Below are 25486 nucleotides of genomic sequence, written 5' to 3'. Positions count from 1 at the left end.
ATCAACTGGGAGTGGGTGAACTAGTGGCTCGTAAAAATTATATGGCAACATTTCATGATGATCTAATAGGTTCTTGTAGCAGACTAGATAAAGGTTTTGCTCCGATTACTAGTTAATTAATATGGCTATAATTCAGTTCTAAAGAGACAGAATTTATTATAAGAACTATAAAATTATGGTTAAATATGTCGCAACAGACAGTGCAGGTTCAGACACTTCAACAGGAAGGTAAACACACATATGAACACATGTGTTACGCAGTGACATGCAGAAAAAATATTTTATGTAACATAGTTCCGGGACTGAAGTGAAAGCGAAAGCGTTTTATCCTTGTCAGTCAGGCAGTGGCCAGGACAGGAGCAGATGAGAGAGGTGTGTTGAGTTCAGTACGAGTGGTGACGGGGGTAAAGTCATCATGTTTGGGCGGTAGTTTCAGTAGGTAATTATGATAAGTCTTTTAGTGACTACCATAGGTGTTTGTGTTAAGTGCTCTCATGTTTATTTTGTAAAGCCCTAGTATGGAAGGGCCTGTGTTTTGGAGAGTATTTAACGTTTCCACTGTAGACTATGTAGCCTGCAGAAACGGGGTGGGAGGGTGTAATGGAGCCTCCCTGTTCATAAATGTTCATTTATTTTGTTGAAATCATTAGTATCAGTGTGCTAGTGAGCTAATGTGAACTAAAGTGTGGTGGTTCTTTGGACTAGATCGTAAGTTATATATAAGGTACTATTATTAATATATATGTATTTTTATATAGGTGAGTTTTTGTCCTTCCTTCACAATAATAATTAATATTGTTTAATATATGAGTACATGCTGGTCCAAGGTTCGCTGTGTTTTAAGAGTAATATTATAACCCCTAGACAGCAGTGGGAGCAGCCTTTAGGAGCCTGGAACATTTTATTAAAGTTACGACATCAAAGTCGTAACAACATGTAATCATGAATATTCACAAAAAGACGAAAGATAATTTAAAAAGTGAGAGTAAAGGCAAGGCCTAAGCTGTTGTATACTCTAATATGACGGACAACAGCAGCTGGGGACTAAGTGGTTCCCAACTTTTTCACCAGAAAGGACCCCTCTTACTTAAATTAATTTTCCTAGGGAGTCTAGGTTTTCGAAGGTCTGTCTACAAGCCGATTTTATTAACAACAAACTTGTTTTTCCAGTTCCATTTCTTAACTGAAAGACATAAGTAACTGAGCACGCAATTAAATAAATAGCAGTATTAAGTATTAAAAAAAATTACTTGTTTAATGAGATAGTTAATGTTGCTTTGTTGACACTATGTTCCGAATTTAAGGTTGTGGCAGACAATTTTAAGCTTAGATCAGGTTCAACATTCATCGTGTTTCTGTGTTTTGGTTTTATATAAAACAGGTGGGAGAAAAAGCCTGTTCACATAAATATGTAGTGGGAAATGACATTAAATATCTCAGTGTTTTAAATGCCAGTTTTGGGTAAACACTTCACATGGCTTGATAAAGCTCCTGGAGAGCGAAACGTCGCCACAATAAATGTCACATTAGTTGCACTTGTGTCCTTTTACTTTACTTCACATGCAACAAAAAGTCTGATAAGTTGTACTGAATGAAACACGACCTGTGTTCGATGCAGGTTTGGCATGTTCCATTCTCCAGCCCATTAAATAAGACTAATAGTTTAAAAAAAAAGTCTAAAAAGAATAGTCTGTTCTTGCAGATTTGGAAACGACTTTAAAATTTTGAAAGTTTATCTTTATCAGCCTTATAGTGAGTGATTATATATTTTACACTGCAGCCTCTTCAAATTTCGAACTTAGGTCACGGACCCCCAGTACTACCCTTGTGGACCACAGGGGTCTGCGGACCACAGGGGTCTGTGGACCACAGGGGTCTGCGGACCACAGGGGTGTGTGGACCACAGGGGTGTGTGGACCACAGGGGTGTGTGGACCACAGGGATCTGTGGACCACAGAGGTCTGTGGACCATAGGGGTCTGCAGACCACAGGTTGGGAACCACTGGACTAAGTAATAATCTAGGTTAATAAGCAACTGATGACAGAGAGTTATGTATAAAATTCATTGGAAAGATTCCCGGAGGGAAAGAAAAACACCACAAATAGACATTTAAAAAAATAACAATGAAAAGGGAAAGTGCGAGAGTTCCTAGAAAAAGTTGATATAAAAAACAGTAAGACCAGAGAAGAAATCACTTTGGATAATGTGTGATGAAGTAGAAGATCAACCTATTTGACCTTTTAGGGAGAATGTTCTTCAAGATTATTAAAAATGGGCAACTGTGTGATGGTTCAATATCTGAAACTTATCTCAGTATAAAAGAGGAGGCAATAGAGAGCACAAGACGGCGAACAATAGCAGAGCCACATATCTCATCCTATAGAAAGCATTCCTGAGCTACAGTAGAACAGCCATTAATATCAATTACATGCAAATAGAATGGGTAAGTATAAACATCCAAAGCTTGATGGTTGTATTTCGGGAAAGGTCAATGCCTCAGTAAGTCAAAAAAGCGACCTAGTTTTTAACTTGAGGAAATTTGACATAGAGGAAAATAGATTATGACTGTCTCAAAATCAGAGACCATAATGAGCTAGGGCTTGATTGTTTGTACTGTGTGAGAGATAAGATAGAAGAAGAGATGACGAAATAAGCTGTACAGTGCTACATGTGAGAAGACTATCCAGTAATATATGATTTCTGAAATTCAGTAGTTAAAGAACCAACAAGATCTTAAAGACTTAGCCAAGTAGTACCAAGAGGCTGTAAAAAATAAATGCAATTAACTCAAAAGTCCTGGATATATAAAATATAGCACTTGAAGTAAGTACGCAGAAGAACTATGAATGGATGTGCAACGATAAGAAGTAGGAAGTGCACAGTGACATGAGAAGGAAAAGATATCACTGAAAGTCTTAGGCAGAAAGCTTAACAGATACCTTGAGTTTACCTGGAGAGGGTTTCGGGGTTCAACGCCCCCGCGGCTCGGCTGAGACCAGGCCTCCAGGCTCTATTATTTGCTGGTTGAAGGTGAATTTGGTGCAGAGATTTAATAGTTCGTGTGTGTGTGAATTTTCATCTGAGCTGCCTCCTGGGGTGATCTCTGCTAAAACATTGTTTGCCATACTCCTCCATTTTAGGTGTCTCAAGTTGAAATCTCCCAGTAGCTAGATGTATGGAGCAGGAGTTGGGAGATTTTCTAGACAGTGGTCAATTTTCACAAGTTGTTCCTGGAATTGCTGGGAAGTTGCATCTGGAGGCTTGTATACCACCACAATGACAAAGTTTTGGTTTTCAATCTTTACCGCCAAAACTTCAATTACATTATTTGAGGTGTTCAATAGTTCTATGCAAATAAGCGACTCTGTGACGTACAAACCCTCCGCCCCCCCTTCCCTCATTGTTGCCTGTTTAGTCTGTCGCATCTGAATATGTTATAACCTGGGATCCATATTTCGGTGTCAAAATGATCCATAATGTGGGTCTCTGTGAATGTTGCAAACATTGCATTTGACTCCGTGAGCAGTCTCTTGAAGTAAGGAATTTTGTTGTTTGTTGATGGCTTTAGACCCTGTATGTTTGCAAAGACAGATGTCGTTATATTGGTGGAATTTAGGGGGGTTTTATTGGCTGGCTCTAATATCTGTTGCTCTGGAGTAGAGGCCAATGTCCGTGCCTCTGCTCCAGAAGTGTTGTCAGTTAGTGAAAAAAACCTCTGTCCTTGGAGAGGTTATGGCTCTCCTCTTGTGTTTCCCATAGTCTGGCTGGTCTGTGTCTTCTAGTCCCCTTTAGGTGATGTGCCTGGCAATATGCGTTGTAACACTTTCTTTCATGGATTGATGAGTGACACATTTCTGGGTGGAATAAGTTACAGGAGGGGAAGTTGCACTCTCCTGTTGTCATGTAGGTGCGGCATTTTTGGGGATGGTCAAAGGTGCATGTCTCACCTGTTTTACCAGATATACCATGCCTGCAGATACCCAAGGCATAGTATTTACATATATTGTAATTCTGTTTTCTAGGATTTATTGTAGCTGCATTCGCTGCTAGTGCATTTATTTTTCCTGTTTCCTCCCTATCTTTCACCCTTGTATGGACATCAGTGCTTCTACCTGGTTTCGCTGGTAGTGTGTCGACACTGTTCCCTGAGGCATCATTGCCTTTTGGTCCATCTCCAGCTGTATCTCTATTTTGAACCTCTGTGGACTGAATAGCATTGTCTTCATTGCTCTCCAGGATAACACTAGTAACCTCAAGAGCACTGTCTTCCAGGACCTTACCCTCTGGGGCAGTTTCCTCCAGGACAGCACTAGCACCCTCAGGAGCACTGTCCTCCAGGTCTACACTAGCACCCTCAGCACTGTCCTCCAGGACAGCACTAGCACCTTCGGGTGCATTGTCCAAGACAGCCCCCGTCCCTACCACCCATCGTATTTTCCCAGCTGTCATACCATAATGATATGTCTTTCAAGAAGGACCTTTTATTGGTGTTCTTGTCACATTTGTTCAAATGTGACACGACCTATGACTGCTGCACCTCTCCTGCCATACGGTTTATAAGCTGCTTCTCCGCTGATATGCCGTATTCTATTCAAGATTGATGGACTGAACACATCGACTCAAGGTTGAGGGACTGATTACCTCATTCTTCTCCTGTTCTTCAAGTTTCTCCTACGTATGGACTGATGAAGCCACTGTGTGGCGAAACGTTTCCTCAATAAAGATACCCAAGAGTTGCACATGTGTCTAATTTATCAGAACTAACTGTTATTGATCAAACTACAGACGAATCCTTAGTCGACTTCTTTCCATCGCTGTTGCGTTTGAGAAACGATTCTCGTGTGACTGAGTATTGGTCACTTAAGACTCACAAATAATGTAGTTCTAGCCTGTCTTCGTCTTAAAAGACAAACTGTTTTAAAACATACCCCTTTACATCACCAGTGGATTTCTCACAGGTACCGTGTGCATTAGTAGGCATTGTATGTCTTGTCTGTCCTCTTCGCCACACCAGTGACTACTACCACGTCCGTCTAGCTGCTGGTACTATCCCTTCCTTTCACAACCTTCCTCTTACCAAACTATTCTTCTCCTATCCCCACTTCCCCGCTCACCCCTAAAGGTCAATCGCCTGTCGTCTCCCTTTGAAACTGGTCTGGTCTTGATGACCATCAAACACCTTTTGATTGATTCTATCATTTATCAAAGAGCACATAAAATGCATTTCCTGTCCCTTTTTCAGTGCCGGGAACCCTCAATTTGCCCGCTCTTTTTTCAGGAAGATCTGCTTTCGAAGCTCTCTATGTTCTTTTTTTTTTAATTGAAATTATGGCAATGGTTACTTTGTTTGTTAGCTCATAAAATACTCTTCCCCCTTACCGGGCTTTTAAACCTGTATGGGTTTGGTGCATTTTCTCAACATAATCATAATCATAGTAGAAATAATAATAAACATAATAAAAATAATAATAATAATAGTAATAATAGTAATAATAATATAGTTTTTATTACTGCTATTATTATTATTATTATTATTATTATTATTATTATTATTATTATTATTATTATTATTATTATTATTATTATCATTATCTTTAAAATAGCAATGTTTGGGTTGATTTCTTCCTATTTTTGTTGGTTGTGGGACTTTCCGTGCGACTGTGTAATGAACTAGAGATTTACATATGCTCATCTCATGGAGAGAAGACTGGTGTGCCTTTGAGAGAATTATCGTGCCTTCAAAAAAAAAAAAAAATTCGAGTACTGTCCTGTTTATGATAAATCAAAGAAATTTTCAACCACATTCTCAATGCTCATTGAAAACCTCCACTTCCACGGCAGATTCTCCCATTAATTTCTTAACTTGAGTACATGAACATACCTGTCATGGTTCCTTCGCTGGCATCAGATATTCCCTGCAAGTGGCGCTCTTTCTCTCTCAACGGTACAACAAATTTTTGTGAATATAATAATATGCCTGGAAAGTTTCTGTTTGGGTGATCTCTAATACGATTAGCGGAGCCAAACTAAGCCATTTCCGGCTGTGAATTTAAAAAGGCTTACATGTCAGATGGTCTAACGTCATTAGCCTCTCTAACGAGGTCATTAAAGAGCAAATTGTCAATCTATATTTCAGCTTTCGCTACCCTGATTTCTATGCAACATGGATTCTTTGTTGAACAGCGAATTCTCTAGTCATGGTATTCAGTCCTTCAACTTTCTCCAACCTTTGTTGATGTTCCATTCTAACTGACCAGAGGAACAGCAGGAAACGCATCTGGCATTGGTAATAAGATATCTCCTTTTTATATTTTCAACGATTTTATCATCTAAATCACAGTGAACTTTCCTGTGATATTCACTTTGTTATTCAGTCAGTTGCTGTCGACGACTCTCTTGTTTTTCACCGCTTTGGAATCTCATTTTACTGTGATCAACTGGAAACACAGAAGAAGAAAAAACAATGTTCGTAACAGTTATCCACCGAAATGCAACAATAGGAAAATTTGACGAAAAGTTGAAAGCAATATGGATAACGATGATGATGAAGATGATGGTAAATCATATATTAGGAAATGAAGATAAATAAAAAATAACACTTTCATTAATTAGGAAACTTACACTTACAGATGATACACATTTATTGTGGATTATTTAAAAAAAAGCAGCTGTGACGAAGCAAAAAAAGATACAACAAAGAATAATATAAAACATCCTGTGGCTAGACTTCTCTTAATCTGACTAGAATGTATCTAGAAAAAATGAAGGTTGAGTGAATAATAAATTCTAATGGTGGATTACCTTTAATTTATTTAGTTATCCGAAGATGGCAATATACCATCTCTCTCTCATTCTCCTCTAACTTTAATACAAGGAACCAAATTATTTACATTTTTCCAGGAAGGCAGGAAACTGCCCTCATTCCTCTTTACTGGCACTAAAAATGTCAAGAACATTTTTGTGTTATGTCTTGATGTGTGGCACGTGTTAATTTATCAGGTTGTGTACAAAGGTATGAAGAGCGAACAAGAGGAGCTGTCAATACTTCACTTATTTTTCTGGCAGAAGAATTTATCATTAATGGAAAACACATTTCTGAAGCCATAACTTAATGAATGAAATAATTTGAATATAGGAAGCAGAAGTCTATTGAGGTATTATGTCTGTTTGTAGAAAAAAATCTGGATGTCACCGATTGGAACTGTAATTACTTCTTCTATTCTCCACGACTGTAATATTTCCCTTATCAGAGTGGTAAATCTATATTATTTTCTCGAATGATCTTTTGTTATATGTGAGCATCCTGGAGGACAACACCCTGACATGTGTAACTTTGGTGTACATGTTCCCCAGGGCGCTACGACCGGGGTGGTCAACAGCACAGCATCACCTGGGGTCGGGCCAACAGTCACAGCTCGGCAGTCTTCGGCAATGTTCCCAGCAACGTCACCGCCGTCCTGGGTCACCGCGCCCGTCTTCCCTGTCAGGTCAAGAATCTTGGTCTCAAGGACGTGAGTATTGACCTCCCTTGCAGCGCTGAGGGCAGCTGGGCGGCGCTGCTGCAAGAATCGCTAAGAATGGCTTAGAATAGATGTTTGTGGCTATTACCCTCTAAGGTATAACTATTTTTAAGCAGTATTCTGAGGTCTTATTGTCTGTTGCATTTCCTAGTTTTATATAGGTGCTTGATAAATTTATTTTATGTTTTTAAAAATGTGTAAGAAGTGTACATTTTTTCTTAATAAAGTCTGAAAATTTATATTTAGTATCTCGCTCATTTTTGTGTCCGATTCAACTTAGTTGTCGTTGACTTTTCATCTCATTTTAAACTGATCTAAAGAATCTTAAAAATTAGATTGATTCCTGCACTCTTTTTCATTTTTTTCTTTTCTTCACTTTACTAGTTTTTCCTTTATTTCTCTATATATTTCAAGCTTTTGTTGAAATTCTGTGTGCATATTTTTTGGTGCCAGGTGTTTTCTATATTTTCTGTTATAACATGACTATACTTTATTTAGCATGTTTAGAATTAGCTTTCTAATTCCATTTTTGTGAGTTGCACATATAAAGTAAAATTAACAATTTTTAAATATTCCATTGTTTCTTATCATTCTTTGCAATTTTAATCAATTATTGCTGCTTCCTTTTTGCAGTTTCTTAAAAATGGATGCACAGTATCTATCAACACAATGTATTGACAAAAACATTTGAAAGGTTTAAGAGTAATGCTGTTAATAGGTAAGTTTTCCTAAAGAAAAGAAAAAGATGTTAAAGAATTAACTTAATTCTCAACATGACAGCTAAAGGAACCAACAACATACTGGTGGGTGTTCCTAGACCGCGACAGAACGAGAACAGAATGACAACAGCTGAGAAACAGGGCACAGAGACGAAAAGGGCATGAAAGAGAAACAAGGCTAGAGTCAGTTGAAAACAACCAGAGTCGAGTGAAGCAGTATTCCTTTACCTGGAGCATACCTGGAGAGGGTTCCAGGGGTCAACTCTCCCAGTGGCCCGGTCTGTGACCAGGCCTCAAGGTTTATCAGGGCCTGATAACCAGGTTGCACTATTGGCCGAACGTAACCCGACGTACGAAGCACAGCCCGACTCGTCAGGTACTGACTTTAGGTGCCTGTCCAGTGCCTGCTTGAAGACAGCCAGGGGTCTATTGGTAATCCCCCTTATTTATGTTGGGAGGCAGCTGAACAGTCTTGGGCCCTGGACACTTATTGTCTTGTCTCTCAGTGTACCCGTGGCACCCCTGCTTTTCATTGAGGGGATATTACATTGCCAAGTGTTTTGTTTTCACAGGGAGTGATTTTCGTGTGCAAGTTTGGTACTAACCTCTCTAGGATTTTCTAAGTGAATATAATCATGTATCTCTCCCGCCTGTGGTCTTGGGAGTACAGGTTGAGGAACTTCAAGCGTTCCCAGTAACTGAGGTGTTTTATCACAGTTATGTGTGCCGTGAAGGTTCTGTGTGCGCAAACATCCACAGAAACATCTGTAGAACACTGCAGTCAAATACACACCCCACACTCAGAACCCCCACCCCATAATATTCAGCAGAATCCCATAGTGCCCTGCCAGGACAAACCGAACCCCCACCCCCACAAACCCCCCACAATACAATGTTGGACAGGAAACTGTAGGTATGGTACACCAACGCTGATGGTATAACGAACAAGTGTGAGGAGTGGCACGAAAGAATCACAGAGGCATCACCAGACATCATAGCCTTCACAGAAACCAAGCTCTCAGGAATGATAACAACATCTTTCAAACTGGATATCAGATCCTGAGGAAAGACAGAGGGAACAGGGTTGAGGAGTGGCACTGCTTATCAAAAACCAATGGGATTTTGAGGAATGAAGCCAAATTACAAGAGAGGGAACTATAAAGGCATGAGGAATTTCCTGCACGAGATCCAGTGGGACAGAATATGTGGAATAAATGACGACAATATGCAAGGAAACTGAGGAGAGGTTTGTACCCGAGGGCAACGTACATGATGAGACGGCCAGGCTGAGCCCTTGGTTCACCCAAAGGTGTAGAGAGGCTAAAGCCAAGTGCACTAGAGAATGGAAAAAGTATAGAAGAGAACAAGGAGAGTAGTCAAAGAGCAAGAAATGAATATGCACAAGTAAGGAGGGAGGCCCAACGACAATACGAAAATGACACAGCAGTGACAGCCAAGTCTGCCCCGAAGCTGTTGTACAGTCACATCAGGAAGAAAAACAAGTTAAAGTTCAGGTAAACAGGCTGAGGAAGGAAGGAGAGAAGTTTACAAGAAACGACCTTGAAGGATGTGAGGAGCTCAACATGAGATTTAAAGAAGTATTCACAGTGGAGAGAGAAAGGGCTCTGGAAAGTTGGAGGGGTGGGATACACCATCAAGTACTTGACACGATACATACAACCGAGGAGGTGAAGAGGCTGTTAAGCAAAATAGATCTCAGGAACGATGGAGCTGGATAACATCTCTCCCTGAGCACTGAGAGAAGGTGCAGACGCGCTCTATGTACCACATCTATCGATAGATGTACACATCTATCGAAGCAGGGCGGCTATCTGAGGAATGGAAGACAGCAAATATAATCCCAATTTTTAAAAGGGAAGAGACGTGCAGCATCAAAGTACAGACCAGTGTCACTGACATGTATTGTATGCAAAGTCATGGAGAAGATTATCAGGAGAGGAGTGTTGGACCCCCTAGAAAGAGCAAACCAGCACGGAATCAGAGACGGGGGATCCTACATCGCAAGCCTCCTAGAGTTCTATGACAAGGTGACAGCAGTAAAACAAGAGAGAGAGAGAGGGGCATAGGTAGATTACATTTTCTTCGACTATAAGGCTTTCGACACAGTTCCACACAAGAGATTAGTAGAAAAGCTGGAGAACTAGGCAGGTATATCGGGAAAAGCACTGCAATGGATCAGATAACAGCTTATGGGAAGGTATATGTGAACGACATGACGGAAGGAATAGACTCAGAAGTGTTCATGTTTGCAGACAACATGAAGTTAACGAGGAGAATTCAGTCAAGGGAGGATCTAGATAGGCTGCAGACCTGGTCCAGAAACTGGCTCCTAGAGTTCAACCCCACCAAGTGCAAAGTCATGAAGATCAGGGAGAAAAAAAGAAGACCACAGACAGAGTACAGTGTATAGGGCCAAAGACTGTAAACATCACCGAGCACATCTCCTGAGGCGCACATTAGCCAAATAACTGCTGCAGCATATGGGTGACTAGCGAACCTAAAATTAGTATTCAAGCAACTCAGTATGGAGTCGTTCCGGACCCTGTACACCATGTATATACGGCCTATATTGGAGTATGTAGCACCAATTTGGAACCTACACCTGGTAAAGAAACTAGAGAAAGTACCCTGGAGTTAAGGGATATGTCCTAGTAGAAGAGGTTATGGGAATTCGAACTGACGACACGAGAGGACAGGAGGGACATGATAACGTTATAAAATACGGAGAGGAATCAACAGAGTAGACAGTGACAGGATGTTGCAGAGATGGGACACAGCAACTAGAGGTCAGATTTGGAAACTGAAGACTCAGATGAGTCACCGGGCTGTTAGGAAATATTTCATCAGTTATAGATCTGTCAGGAAGTAGAATACTCTGAACAGTGAGGTAGTGAAGACAGGTTCTATACGTAGCTTTAGGAAGAGGTATGATAAAGCTCATGGAGCAGGGAGAGTGACCTAGTAGCGACCAGTGAAGAGGCGGGGCCAGGAGCTATGACTCAACCCTTGCAACCACAATTAGGTGAGTACACACACATACACACACACACATGCATATACATACACACACATGCACACACATACACACACACACACACACATGCACACACACACACACATGCACACACACACATACACACACACACACACACACACACACACACACACACACACACACACACACACACACACACACACACACACACACACACACACACACACACACACACACACACACATACACACACACACATACACACACACACACATACACACACACACACACACACACACACACACACACACACACACACGCACACACACACACACACACACACACACACACACACACACACACACACACACACACACACATACACACGCACACACACACGCACACACACACACACTCACACACACTCCCTTTTTAAAAATTGGGACTACATTTGCCATTTTCCATACCTCAGGGAGTTGCCCAGTTTCAAATGATGTGTTGAAGATCTTTGTTAATGGCTCGCACAATATCTCTGCTCCCTCTTTAAGGACCCATGGAGAGATGTTGTCTGGTCCCACCGCCTTTGAGGTGTCAAGTTCGCATAGCAGCTTCTTCACCTCCTCCTTGGTTATATGTACCTCATCCAGCACTTGCTGGTGTGCCCCCCTGTTCTGATTTCTTGGAGTCCTACTGGTTTCCACTGTAAATACCTCTTTAAATCTTGTGTTTAGCTCCTGACATACCTCTCGGTCGTTTCTTGTGAATTCCCCATCACCCTTCCTCAGTCTGATTACCTGGTCCTTGACTGTTGTTTTCCTCCTGATGTGGCTGTACAACAGCTTCGGGTCAGTCTTTACTTTTGATGCTATGTCATTTTCATATTGTCTCTGAGCCTCCCTTCTTATCTGTGCATATTCGTTTCTGGCTCTTCGGCTGATTTCTTTATTTTCCTGAGTTCTCTGTCTTCTGTACCTTTTCCATTCTCTAGTACACCTAGTTTTTGCCTCCCTACACCTTTGGGTGAACCAAGGACTCGTTCTGTTCTTCCCATTATTTCTGTTTCCCTTGGGAACAAACCTCTCCTCTGCCTCCTTGCATTTTGTTGCTACATAGTCCATCATTTCTTGTTCTGGTTTTCCTGTCAGTTCCCTCTCCCACTGAATGTCTTGAAGGAAGTTCCTCATGCCTGAGTAGTTCCCCCTTTTGTAGTTTGGTTTTTCCCAGCCTATTCCTGCTACTCTCTCCACTTGGAGCTCAACTATGTAGTCGAAGCACAGAACCACATGATCACTAGCTCCCAGGGGCCTTTCATACATGATACCCTCGATGTCCGAACTACTCATGGTGAATACAAGGTCCAACCTTGCTGGTTCATCCTCTCCTCTCTCTCTGGTAGTGTCTCTAACATGTTGATGCATGAGGTTCTCCAGTACCACATCCATCATCTTGGCTCTCCATGTTTCGGGACCCCCATGGGGCTCCAGGTTTTCCCAGTCAATCTCCTTGTGATTGAAATCACCCATAACTAGTAACTTTGCTCCCCCCATGTGTGCTCTCCTGGCCACCTCGGCTAGTGTGTTGATCATTGCAAGGTCATGGAGAAGATCATCAGGAGGAGAGTGGTGGGGCACCTGGAAAGAAACAAGTGTATAATTGACAACCAGCACGGTTTCAGGGAAGGAAAATCCTGTGTCACAAACCTACTAGAGTTTTATGACAAGGTGACAGAAGTAAGACAAGAGAGAGAGGGGTGGATCGACTGCGTATTTTTGGACTGCAAGAAGGCTTTCGACACAGTTCCTCACAAGAGGTTACTGCAAAAGCTAGAGGACCAGGCACACATAACAGGAAAGGCACTGCAATGGATCAGAGAATATCTGACAGGGAGGAAACAACGAGTCATGGTACGCGACGAGGTGTCAGAGTGGGCGCCTGTGACAAGCGGGGTTCCACAGGGGTCAGTCCTAGGACCTGTGCTGTTCTTGGTATACGTGAACGACATAACGGAAGGGATAGACTCAGAAGTGTCCTTGTTTGCAGACGATGTGAAGTTAATGAGAAGAATCGAATCGGACGAGGATCAGGCAGGACTACAAAGAGATCTGGACAGGCTACAAGCCTGGTCCAGCAACTGGCTCCTTGAATTTAACCCTGCCAAATGCAAAGTCATGAAGATTGGGGAAGGGCAAAGAAGACCGCAGACACAATATAGTTTAGATGGCCAAAGACTGCAAACCTCACTAAAGGAAAAAGATCTGGGGGTGAGTATAACACCGAGCATATCTCCTGAGGCGCACATCAATCAGATAACTGCTGCAGCATACGGGCGCCTGGCAAACCTACGGATAGCGTTCCGATACCTCAGTAAGGATTCGTTTAAGACTCTGTACACCATCTACGTCAGGCCCATACTGGAGTATGCAGCACCAGTTTGGAATCCACACCTAGTCAAGCATGTCAAGAAATTAGAGAAAGTGCAAAGGTTTGCAACAAGACTAGTCCCAGAGCTACGGGGATTGTCCTATGAAGAAAGGTTGAGGGAAATCGGCCTGACGACACTGGAGGCCAGGAGGGTCAGGGGAGACATGATAACGACATATAAAATACTGCGCGGAATAGACGAGGTGGACAAAGACGGGATGTTCCAGAGATGGGACACAGACACAAGAGGTCACAATTGGAAGTTGAAGACTCAGATGAATCAAAGGGATGTTAGGAAGTATTTCTTCAGTCATAGAGTAGTCAGGCCATGGAATAGCCTAGAAAGTGATGTGGTGGAGGCAGGAACCATACATAGTTTTAAGGCGAGGTATGATAGAGCTCATGGGGCAGGGAGAGAGAGGACCTAGTAGCAATCAGCGAAGAGGCGGGGCCAGGAGCTGTGACTCGACCCCTGCAACCACAAATAGGTGAGTACAAATAGGTGAGTACACACACACACACACACACACACACACACACACTCAGGATCCATACATAGCTTTAAGCAGAGGTACGATAAAGCTCATGGTTCAGGGAGAGTGACCTAGTAGCGACCAGTGAAGAGGCGGGGCCAGGAGCTTGGACTCGACCCCTGCAACCTCAACTAGGTGAGTACAACTAGGTGAGTACACACACACACACACACACACACACACACACACACACACACACACACACACACACACACACACACACACACACATACGCACACACACACACACACACACACATACACATATATACAGACTCACACATACACTCCCCCCCTCCCTCACCAACATCTCACTTCTTCCCCTGATCCCACCCCTCCCTCTTTCACCTTCCCCCTCCCCACCTCTCCTTCCTCCCCCTCTCCCTCTCCCATTCACCCACTTGCTTCTCCCTCCTTCCCACTCCCCATATTCCCCTCTAAATCCCCCTCCCCACCCCTCTCCCACATAGCCACAGTTCCTCCTCTACCTTCCCCCCCACCCACACTCTGACAAACACACTAACCTAACACACAGAATTACATAGGTTTTCCACTCTGAGGCAATCAAAATAAAACAAAAATGGGTTGCCAGAGAGCAGGAAGGAAAAACCAAGGGACAGGAGGAGGAATCTGCAAAGGAAGATTGGGCAGCAGAACTCATAAAAAGGGAACATGAATGGGAAAAGAAACTAGAAGAACTTAGCATGAGAATGGAAGAGAGGGTAGATGTGGAAAGCAGGAAGTGGGAGGTGCAAGTCAAAGCAGCAGAGGCTAGGATACAGAGTGTAGAAGAGGAACTGAAAAATCTGAAACAGCCTAAAGAACTAAAGAACATTTTGGGATTGACATCAGAGACTGCTACCTCAGTCACAAATAAGGGGACTGTAGGGAAAGAAGGAGCAAAACTGCATGTAGAAGCTCTATCAGAGGAGACTGTAGTAAATGAAAGAGCTAAGATATATGTGGAGGCCCTAACAGACCACAGCAGATCCCAGGGAAAGCCAAGAAGGGAAAATGACAGGCCACTGAGCCCAAGTACATTAGCTAGTGAAACTGAAGAAAAAAAAGCTGCAATGGAGGAAATTAAATTGAATGAGTGGATACACAAGGGTATGCAATGGAAGAATGAAAGGGAAGAGTTCAGTCTTTGTGTATGGGCTCCAGGAAGCTGAAGGGGAAACATATGAAGCAAGAAAACAAGGGGAAAAAAACAACTGAAAGCATAAAAGCAATACGAGAAGACGACATGACCCAGCTGGAAAATTTTTGGAGAATAGGGGGGTCTGCAAAAAAAAGAACCCGGCCAGTGAAAGTGACCTTCAAGGCAGAATCGACTTGGAACAGGATCCTGCAGTAGAAAGCACGATTAAGGGACATGCCGGCATACAGGACAGTGTATCTCGACCGCGACAGAACACAAGAAGAAAGGCAGAAACTGAGAGAGATGGTACAAAGGCGAAAGGAGGAAAGAGAGGGAATGGAGGAGACAGACAGGAGATCCCAGACCCAGGAAGATCAAATACAGCCTCCCTCACAACTTCCTATAGAAGCCCCCCCAACCAGGTTAACCCCAGTGCAACCAAACACTCTAAACCAAAACACCCATGCCATATCCAATGCCCCCACCCACTGCATTGCAAACTCCACCCCCACAGCAACCACCCATAGTTCCTTATCAGGTCTCCCACTTCCCCAACCCCAGTATACCTCCCAGACCACAGTCTTAGAAAAGAAGTTGAAGGTGTGGTATACAAATGCAGATGGAATAACAAATAAGTATGAGGAGTGGCATGAAAGAATCAAGGAGACATCCCCAGACATAATAGCACTCGCAGAAACAAAACTCACCAGAATAATAACAGATTCAATCTTTCCATCCGGATATCAAATCCTCAGGAGGACTTGCACTGCTCATTAAAAACCAGTGGGATTTTGAGAAAATGGAAGGAATGGATGGCACGGGCGAAAGGGACTGCTTAGTAGGAACAATCCAGTCTGAGGGACATAAGGTGATAATTGCAGTAATGTACAACCCACCACGGAACTGCAGGAGGCCAAGAGAAGAATACGATGAGAGCAACAGAGCAATGGTCGACACACTAGCCGAGGTGGCCAGGAGAGCACACATGGGGGGAGCAAAGTTACTGGTTATGGGTGATTTCAATCACAAGGAGATTGACTGGGAAAACCTGGAGCCCCATGGGTGTCCCGAAACATGGAGAGCCAAGATGATGGATGTGGTACTGGAAAACCTCATGCATCAACATGTTAGAGACACTACCAGAGAGGAGAGGATGACCCAGCAAGACTGGACCTTGTATTCGCCTTGAGTAGTTCGGACATCGGGGATATCATGTATGAAAGGCCCCTGGGAGCTAGTGATCATGTGGTTCTGTGCTTCGACTACGTAGTTGAGCTCCAAGTGGAGAGAGTAGCAGGAATAGGTTGGGAAAAACCAAACTACAAAAGGGGGAACTACTCAGTCATGAGGAACTTCCTGCAAGACATTCAGTGGGAGAGGGAACTGACAGGAAAACCAGTACAAGAAATGATGGACTATGTGGCAACAAAATGCAAGGAGGCAGAGGAGAGGTTTGTTCCCAAGGGAAACAGAAATAACGGGAAGAACCGAACGAGTCCTTGGTTCACCCAAAGGTGTAGGGAGGCATAAACTAGGTGTACTAGAGAATGGAAAAGGTACAGAAGACAGATAACTCAGGAAAATAAAGAGATTAGCCGAAGAGCCAGAAACGAATATGCACAGATAAGAAGGGAGGCTCAGCGACAATATGAAAATGACATAGCATCGAAAGTCAAGTCTGACCCAAAGCTGTTGTATAGCCACATCAGGAGGAAAACAACAGTCAAGGACCAGGTAATCAGACTGAGGAAGGGTGATGGGGAGTTCACAAGAAACGACCGAGAGGTATGTGAGGAGCTCAACACGAGATTTAAAGAAGTATTTACAGTGGAAACCAGTAGGACTCCAGGAAATCAGAACAGCAAGTGCTGGATGAGGTACATATAACCAAGGAGGAGGTGAAGAAGCTGCTATGCGAACTTGACACCTCAAAGGCGGTGGGACCAGACAACATCTCTCCGTGGGTCCTTAAAGAGGGAGCAGAGATACTGTGTGTGCCATTAACAAAGATCTTCAACACATCAATTGAAACTGGGCAACTCCCTGAGGTATGGAAGATGGCAAATGTAGTCCCAATTTTTAAAAAGGGAGACAGACATGAGGCACTAAACTAGAGACCTGTATCACTAACGTGTATAGTATGCAAAGTCATGGAGAAGATCATCAGGAGGAGTGTGGTGGAGCACCTGGAAAGAAACAAATGTATAATTGACAACTAGCACGGTTTCTGGGAAGGAAAATCCTGTGTCGGAAACCTACTGGAGTTTTATGACAAGGTGACAGAAGTAAGACAAGAGAGAGAGGGGTGGATCGACTGCATTTTTTTGGACTGCAAGAAGGCCTTCGACACAGTTCCTCACAAGAGGTTACTGCAAAAGCTAGAGGATCAGGCACACATAACAGGAAAGGCACTGCAATGGGTCAGAGAATACCTGACAGGGAGGCAACAACGAGTCATGGTACGTGACGAGGTGTCAGAGTGGGCGCCTGTGACAAGCGGGGTTCCATAGGGGTCAGTCCTAGGACCTGCGCTGTTCTTGGTATATGTGAATGACATAACAGAAGGGATAGACTCAGAAGTGTCCTTGTTTGCAGATGATGTGAATTTAATGAGAAGAATCAAATCGGATGAGGATCAGGCAGGACTACAAAGAGACCTGGACAGGCTACAAGCCTGGTCCAGCAACTGGCTCCTTGAATTTAACCATGCCAAATGCAAAGTCATGAAGATTGGGGAAGGGCAAAGAAGACCGCAGACACAATATAGTTTTGATGGCCAAAGACTGCAAACCTCACTCAAGGAAAAAGATCTGGGGGTGAGTATAACACGGAGCATATCTCCTGAGGCGCACATTAATCAGATAACTGCTGCACCATACGGGCGCCTGGCAAACCTACGGATAGCGTTCCGATACCTCAGTAAGGATTCGTTCAAGACTCTGTATACCATTTACGTCAGGCCCATACTGGAGTATGCAGCACCAGATTGGAATCCACACCTAATCAAGCACGTCAAGAAATTAGAGAAAGTGCAAAGGTTTGCAACAAGACTAGTGCCAGAGCTACGGGGATTGTCCTACGAAGAAAGGTTGAGGGAAATCGGCCTGACGACACTGGAGGACAGGAGGGTCAGGGGAGACATGATACCGACATATAAAATACTGCGCGGAATAGACAAGGTGGACAAAGACGGGATGTTCCAGAGAAGGGACACAGACACAAGAGGTCACAATTGGAAGTTGAAGACTTCAGATGAATCAAAGGGATGTTAGGAAGTATTTCTTCAGTCATAGAGTAGTCAGACCGTGGAATAGCCTAGAAAGTGACGTAGTGGAGGCGGGAACCATACATAGTTTTAAGGCGAGGTATGATAAAGGTCATGGGGCAGGGAGAGAGAGGACCTAGTAGCAATCAGCGAAGAGGTGGGGCCAGGAGCTATGACTCGACCCCTGCAACCACAAATAGGTGAGTACAGATAGGTGAGTACAAATAGGTGAGTATACACAAACACACACTCATACACACACACACACACACACACACACACACACACACACACACACACACACACACACACACACACACACACACACACACACACACACACACACACACACATGCATATACATACACACAGGTACTGAAAATTGCACTTTTTCTTAAAATTAGTCCTCAAACTAAATTCTTGTCTGGAGTTTTAAGTCCTTTTGTATGAGTCCATTTCAGGCCCATTTCTCTGGGACTGCAGATGAAATATCTAAAATTAGAGAAGAGAGGTGAATGACACTTAAGGGGCTCGTGTAATAAATACTGTTGGTATAATTACCAACAATATGTTACGTAAGAACACATGGGCAACTAATGTGACACTTTATAGTGGCAACGTTACAGTCTCCACGAGCTTTGAAAAGTTGTTACGGACAATACCGGGACATAGCACCTGTGTGTGTGTGTGTGTGTGTGTGTGTGTGTGTGTGTGTGTGTGTGTGTGTGTGTGTGTGTGTGTGTGTGTGTGTGTGTGTGTGTGTGTGTGTGTGTGTGTGTGTGCTCAAGTTTTTGTTTTAGTTAGTGAAATTGGATACATCTGCAATGTCCTGCTATACAGTGGTAATTAAAGCTAACTCTGCTTTTCTGTTATTTTCCATTATCCAATGGGATTCTTATGGTGTTGAAATCAATTATTAAGATCATGTCAGTGTATGTAGGCGTGGGGTGGGGTGTGGGGGGTGTATATAATTATCAAACTGATTCTTTCTTATTGTGTTGAGGTGGGAACCATGGGTTACGAAAACTGTAACTCAGTGCTTTTAAATGTTTATGTAAAAAGCAGTTGAATGTCTCTTTACCTCTCCGATCAGTCATCTCCCCATCTGTCCGCAGACAAAGATGCATTACTCCCTCTCTTGATCTCATGAACCTACGGTCTACAATATTTAAAATTCTACAGTTTATACTTGTGGCGGTGGTCATTACTCCCTCCCACCCCCACCACACACCTGAAGCCATCGTTACCTGAAGCCAGCGTTACCTGAAGCCAGCGTTACCTGAAGCCAGCAATACCTGAACCCAGTGGTACCTGAAGCCAACGGTACCTGAAGCCAGCGGTACCTGAAGCCAGCGGTACCTGAACCCAGTGGTACCTGAAGCCAACGGTACCTGAAGCCAGCGGTACCTGAAGCCAGCGGTACCTGAAGCTAGCAGTATACACGTGTTCTACCATTTGTCAGTGTATATCCTGAACAGCGAGAGTTAGGTTAATATTTATTTAAGGGATGAAGATGTTTCTAATTTTACCTAAGAACATTACATAAGTCCTACTCAAATTCATCATTTAATACCCAGATTTTTGTCTAAATAATTGTCAGAGTTATCCAAGGAAATAACATCAGTAACTAGTAATCTATTATAGGAGAGAAGGTTAAGGTAGATTATTGTTCTGTACTGATGAACTGACATCTTAAACCACTTGCAGGTGATAGACCTCAACATAAATTGAAAGTGAAAACCTGTTTATCGTGCCAACCGACGGATTAAAGGTCAAACATTGTCACTAAAAGTCATTCAAAGTAACTTTAGGTAACTTTAGAAATGGGTTGGACAAGTTTATTAAGTCCTTGACAGCCAGCTACTTACACAACATAAGAACATAAGAACATAAGAACGAAGGAACACTGCAGAAGGCCTACTGGCCCATGCGAGGCAGGTCCAAGTCCCTACCGGCCTAAGCCAATGCACCCAACCTAGTCAGGTCAGGTCACATTGACTTAAGGGAGGAACACGGCAACCGACCTGTTAGCACAAGCTATCAGGTCCAACTCACACCCACCCACATCTACTCATGTATTTATCCAACCTATTTTTAAAGCTACACAACGTTCTGGCCTCTATAACGGTACTTGGGAGTTTGTTCCACTCATCCACAACTCTATTACCAAACCAGTACTTTCCTATATCCCTCCTGAATCTGAATTTTTCCAACTTAAAACCATTGCTGCGAGTCCTGTCTAGGCTAGATATTTTCAGCACACTATTTACATCCCCTTTATTTATTCCTGTCTTCCACTTATAAACCTCAATCATATCCCCCCTAATTCTACGTCTTTCTAGAGAGTGCAGTTTCAGGGCCCTTAGTCTATCCTCATAGGGAAGGTTTCTGATACATGGGATCATCTTTGTCATCCTCCTTTGTACATTTTCCAGAGAATTTATATCCATTCTGTAATACGGTGACCAAAACTGTGCAGCATAATCTAAATGAGGCCTAACCAAGGATGTATAGAGTTGAAGAACAACCTGAGGACTCCTATTATTTATGCTTCTTGATATGAAGCCAAGGATTCTATTAGCTTTATTGCGAACACTTATGCACTGTTGTCTTGGTTTCAGATTACTGCTAACCAGAACTCCTAAATCTTTTTCGCAATCCGTAATATTAAGATCTACATTATTTAGTTTATATGTGGCATGGTTATTGTCCTGTCCAACATTTAGAACTTTGCATTTGTCTATATTAAACTGCATCTGCCACTTCTCCGACCACTGCATCAGTCTATTCAAATCTTCCTGGAGTGCTCGAATGTCCTCGTCAGAATGAATTCGACGGCCTATTTTGGTGTCATCGGCAAACTTGCCGATGTCGCTCTTTATGCCCTCATCTATGTCGTTTATGTAGATTGTGAACAGCAGGGGGCCCAACACTGACCCCTGTGGAACACCGCTCGTGACGCTTCCCCACTCTGATTTCTCCCCATTTATGCAAACTCTCTGCTGCCTATTTGTCAACCATGCCTCTATCCAGGAAAAAATTTCTCCTCCTATTCCATGTGCTTTAATTTTCCTCAATAGTCTCTGATGTGGGACCCTGTCAAAAGCCTTACTGAAGTCCATATACACAATATCATATTCATTACCATGATCTACCTCCTCAAATACCTTAGTGAAAAAAGTTAATAAATTCGTAAGGCAGGAACGCCCCTTTGTAAAACCATGCTGAGATTCGTTGATTAATTTATGCTTTTCAAGGTGGCTACGAACTGCCTCGGCAATTATTGATTCCATAAATTTTCCCACTATGGAGGTTAGGCTTATTGGTCTATAGTTCGAAGCTAAGGACCTGTCACCTGTTTTGAAAATAGGTATCACATTTGCCATTTTCCACTTATCTGGCACCATGCCAGTTTGTAGTGATATGTTGAAAAGATTAGCCAAAGGTGTGCTAAGCTCCTCTTTACATTCCTTTAGAACCCTTGCATACAGTTCATCAGGGCCTGGGGATTTGTTAGGTTTTAATTTATCTATTTGCCTAAGGACCATGTCACTTGTGACCCTAATAGTGCACAGTTTATTATCGTCCTGTTCTACATAATTTATCATTACTGGAATATCGCTGGTATCCTCCTGTGTAAAAACTGAGAGGAAGTATGTGTTAAAAATTCTACACATTTCCTTATCACTGTCAGTGAGCTGACCCGAGGAACTTTTGAGTGGGCCTATCTTGTCCCTGATCTTACTTCTGTATACCTGAAAGAATCCTTTTGGGTTAGTCTTCGATTCTCTTGCAACTTTAACCTCATAATCTCTATTTGCTTTTCTAATTCCCTTTTTTATTTCTCTCTTTAACTGAATATATCGATTTCTTAATTGCCCCTCTCCTCTTTTGATTTGCCTATATATGCCTCTCTTTTGACCAATCAGATATTTTAATCTATTGTTCATCCATTTAGGATCATTTTTGTTTGATAATGAGTAATGACGTTATAATCTCAGAGAAATATATTTAATATTTACCCCTCCCCCTCCGTTTCTCTCTCCTTCCAACAGTTTAGATGTTTCGCTAATTTTGCGAGTGAAATCTCAATAGTTGACAGATTGAAGAATTGAGACACTTATGCAACATATGGGAATCTTTATTGAAGAAACGTTTCGCCACACAGTGGCTTCATCAGTCCAATACAAAGTAGAAGTGGGTAAGGAGAGTAGAAGTTTGAGGTAATCAGTCCCTCAACCTGGAATCGATGTGTTCAGTCAATCATTCTTGTAGGAAGTGCAGTATAGGGCCAGAGAGGTGGCTTATATACTGCGGTGAGATGAGTTGAAGCAGGAAGAGGCGGGATCACAGTGGGACCTGCCACTAGTGTAAGTAGGTCGTCGTCCAAAGGTTGGGCAAGCGTTGAAGTCTTTGTACCAAGATCCCATGATGTTGCAGTGTCTGACAGATGTGATGAATGGTTTTGAAAACCGACAAGTTGAAGAATTGAGACACTTATGCAACATATGGGAATCTTTATTGAAGAAACGTTTCGCCACACAGTGGCTTCATCAGTCCAATACAAAGTAGAAGTGGGTAAGGAGAGTAGAAGTTTGAGGTAATCAGTCCCTCAACCTGGAATCGATGTGTTCAGTCCATCATTCTTGTAGGAAGTGCAGCATAGGGCCAGAGAGGTGGCTTATATACTGCGGTGAGGGACTGATTCCCTCAAACTTCTACTCTCCTTACCCATTTCTGTTTTGTATTGGACTGATGAAGCCACTGTGTGGCGAAACGTTTCTTCAATAAAGATTCCCATATGTTGCATAAGTGTCTCAATTCTTCAACTTGTCAGTTTTCAAAACCATTCATCACATCTGTCAGACACTGCAACATCATGGGATCTTGGTACAAAGACTTCAACGCTTGCCCAACTTTTGGACGACGACCTACTTACACTAGTGGCAGGTCCCACTGTGATCCCGCCTCTTCCTGCTTCAACTCATCTCACCGCAGTATATAAGCCACCTCTCTGGCCCTATGCTGCACTTCCTACAAGAATGATGGACTGAACACATCGATTCCAGATTGAGGGACTGATTACCTCAAACTTCTACTCTCCTTACCCACTTCTACTTTGTATTGGACTGATGAAGCCACTGTGTGGCGAAACGTTTCTTCAATAAAGATTCCCATATGTTGCATAAGTGTCTCAATTCTTCAACTTGTCGGTTTTCAAAACCATTCATCACAGTTGACAGATTGTATACTGTATGTACTGTCACGGGATAATCTTTGATTACAGCGAGAGACATACGTATAAACATGGAGCAACACTGGGAGGCACAATGGTTCACGCCAAACTCATCCTGTATTTTCTTCCTTTGTTGAAATGCCAGCAAACTGCGGTGATAGGCTGGTTCCTATTTTTATCTTGCTGTTTAATTATATGCAAAAATTTGCGAACAAGCGATGCACGATGCAAACCAACCCTGGGGATGGGGGCGTAAAAACTTTTACTCTCAACGTGTTTGCTCAAATTTCACAATCTTTTGTGCAACATTGCAGTCTCCTGATGATGTGTTTATTGCAACACGAAAGGCCTAGATCTATCTTTCAACTCCACCCGTGTTTGTTTTTTGAATATATATGCAGTGCTATCACTCATATCCGAACTATATGGGCCGAGATCTGTTCGGAAACACGGAGTTTCCGGAAACGTGAGGGGAAAAAAATGCGCATTCGTACCATCATATCACCATCCGTACCCCGGCGTTGTAAGTTTAAAAAACCGAGTCCAACGTCGTCTGGCGTTGAGACCAGACACTCTGGGTTCGAATAACAGTCTCCCGGATTTCAAGGACCACAGGACCATAACTTTTCAAATGGGCTGTGAACAGTGGATTCTCCAAAACCTCCAAAAGTGTTTCGACACCTGCCCATGAAGCTGAAGTTTGTGGTCTTGGAGGCATTGGGTCGTCGTCGTCACTTTCGGAATGTTCCGGGTGCAGCACTAATTCTGCACTCTCTGCATCCGTCCTGCACGTCTTCTGTAGTTTTTTTCTCCAGCCCTGGACCAACCTGCACCCACGTGCGACAATATTTTCCTCTTTCTTTCTGGCCCTCTATGGTGTCATAGTGGTTAGGAAACGAAGAAAGAAAATGGAAAGAGATAACCAAAATAGTCCACCACCTTGGAGCCTTGTTGGACTGGAGGCACAGCCAGTGGCGCCTCCGGGCTCACAACTACTGATGCCAACAACAAAATCCCCCCAACAAACATGCAACACAACCTCATTTATATTTGCTAATATACAGGGCCTTAAGCCATCCACCACCAACAAAATACCTTTCATTATTGGACTTCTAGGGGAGTCAAATGCACTATTTGCAGCCTTCACAGAGACCCACGCAAAAGATTACTTTGGCAGTAAAATATGGATACCTGGATACAACCTTTTCAGATGCGACAGAAAGAACAGGCAACAAGGGAGGGTTGGCCTGTATGTCAAAGAGTCTCTCATTTGCACAGAGATACTGAACACCACAAATTCTGATCACAATCTAATCAAAGTCCAGACTTGCATGCACAGGAGTCCTGATCGGCAAGATGCATACAGTTATGAGGGTACCTTTACCAAATTCAATTTCAACAACAAGAACATCATCTGGGATCAGGTAAACTATGCCCTAAATGAAACATGCTGGGAGGATATCTTAAATTACATGAACCCTAAGCACTGCCTCGAAAAGATCACCCTCCTGGTACCTGAAGTATGTTCAAGGTATATTCCTATAAGACGAAAGAAAAGAAGTAAGCTGGAGTGAGAGAGACGCTCCCTCTACAGGAGAAGACGAAGAATCATTGAGCTCCTCAAGAATGCCAGAT

At 42.9% G+C, this 25486-nt stretch overlaps 1 protein-coding gene across 1 annotated transcript in view; it reads left to right on the top strand.

The window, feature by feature from the left end:
- Positions 1–6529: 6529 nt before the first annotated feature.
- The window catches only part of LOC138852328 (uncharacterized), a 565480-nt gene continuing 546523 nt past the window's right edge, over positions 6530–25486 (top strand). The window contains exons 1-2 of the mRNA XM_070082110.1: positions 6530–6557; positions 7355–7512. Coding sequence (XP_069938211.1) covers positions 6530–6557; positions 7355–7512 — 186 coding nt within the window. The remainder of the gene's footprint in view (positions 6558–7354; positions 7513–25486) is intronic.

This window comes from Cherax quadricarinatus, chromosome 7 (assembly GCF_038502225.1).
Source record: "Cherax quadricarinatus isolate ZL_2023a chromosome 7, ASM3850222v1, whole genome shotgun sequence".
Taxonomy (NCBI): Eukaryota; Metazoa; Arthropoda; class Malacostraca; order Decapoda; family Parastacidae; genus Cherax; species Cherax quadricarinatus.
Note: the sequence above shows the minus strand (reverse complement) of the source record. Positions and strands in the feature narration are given on the sequence as shown.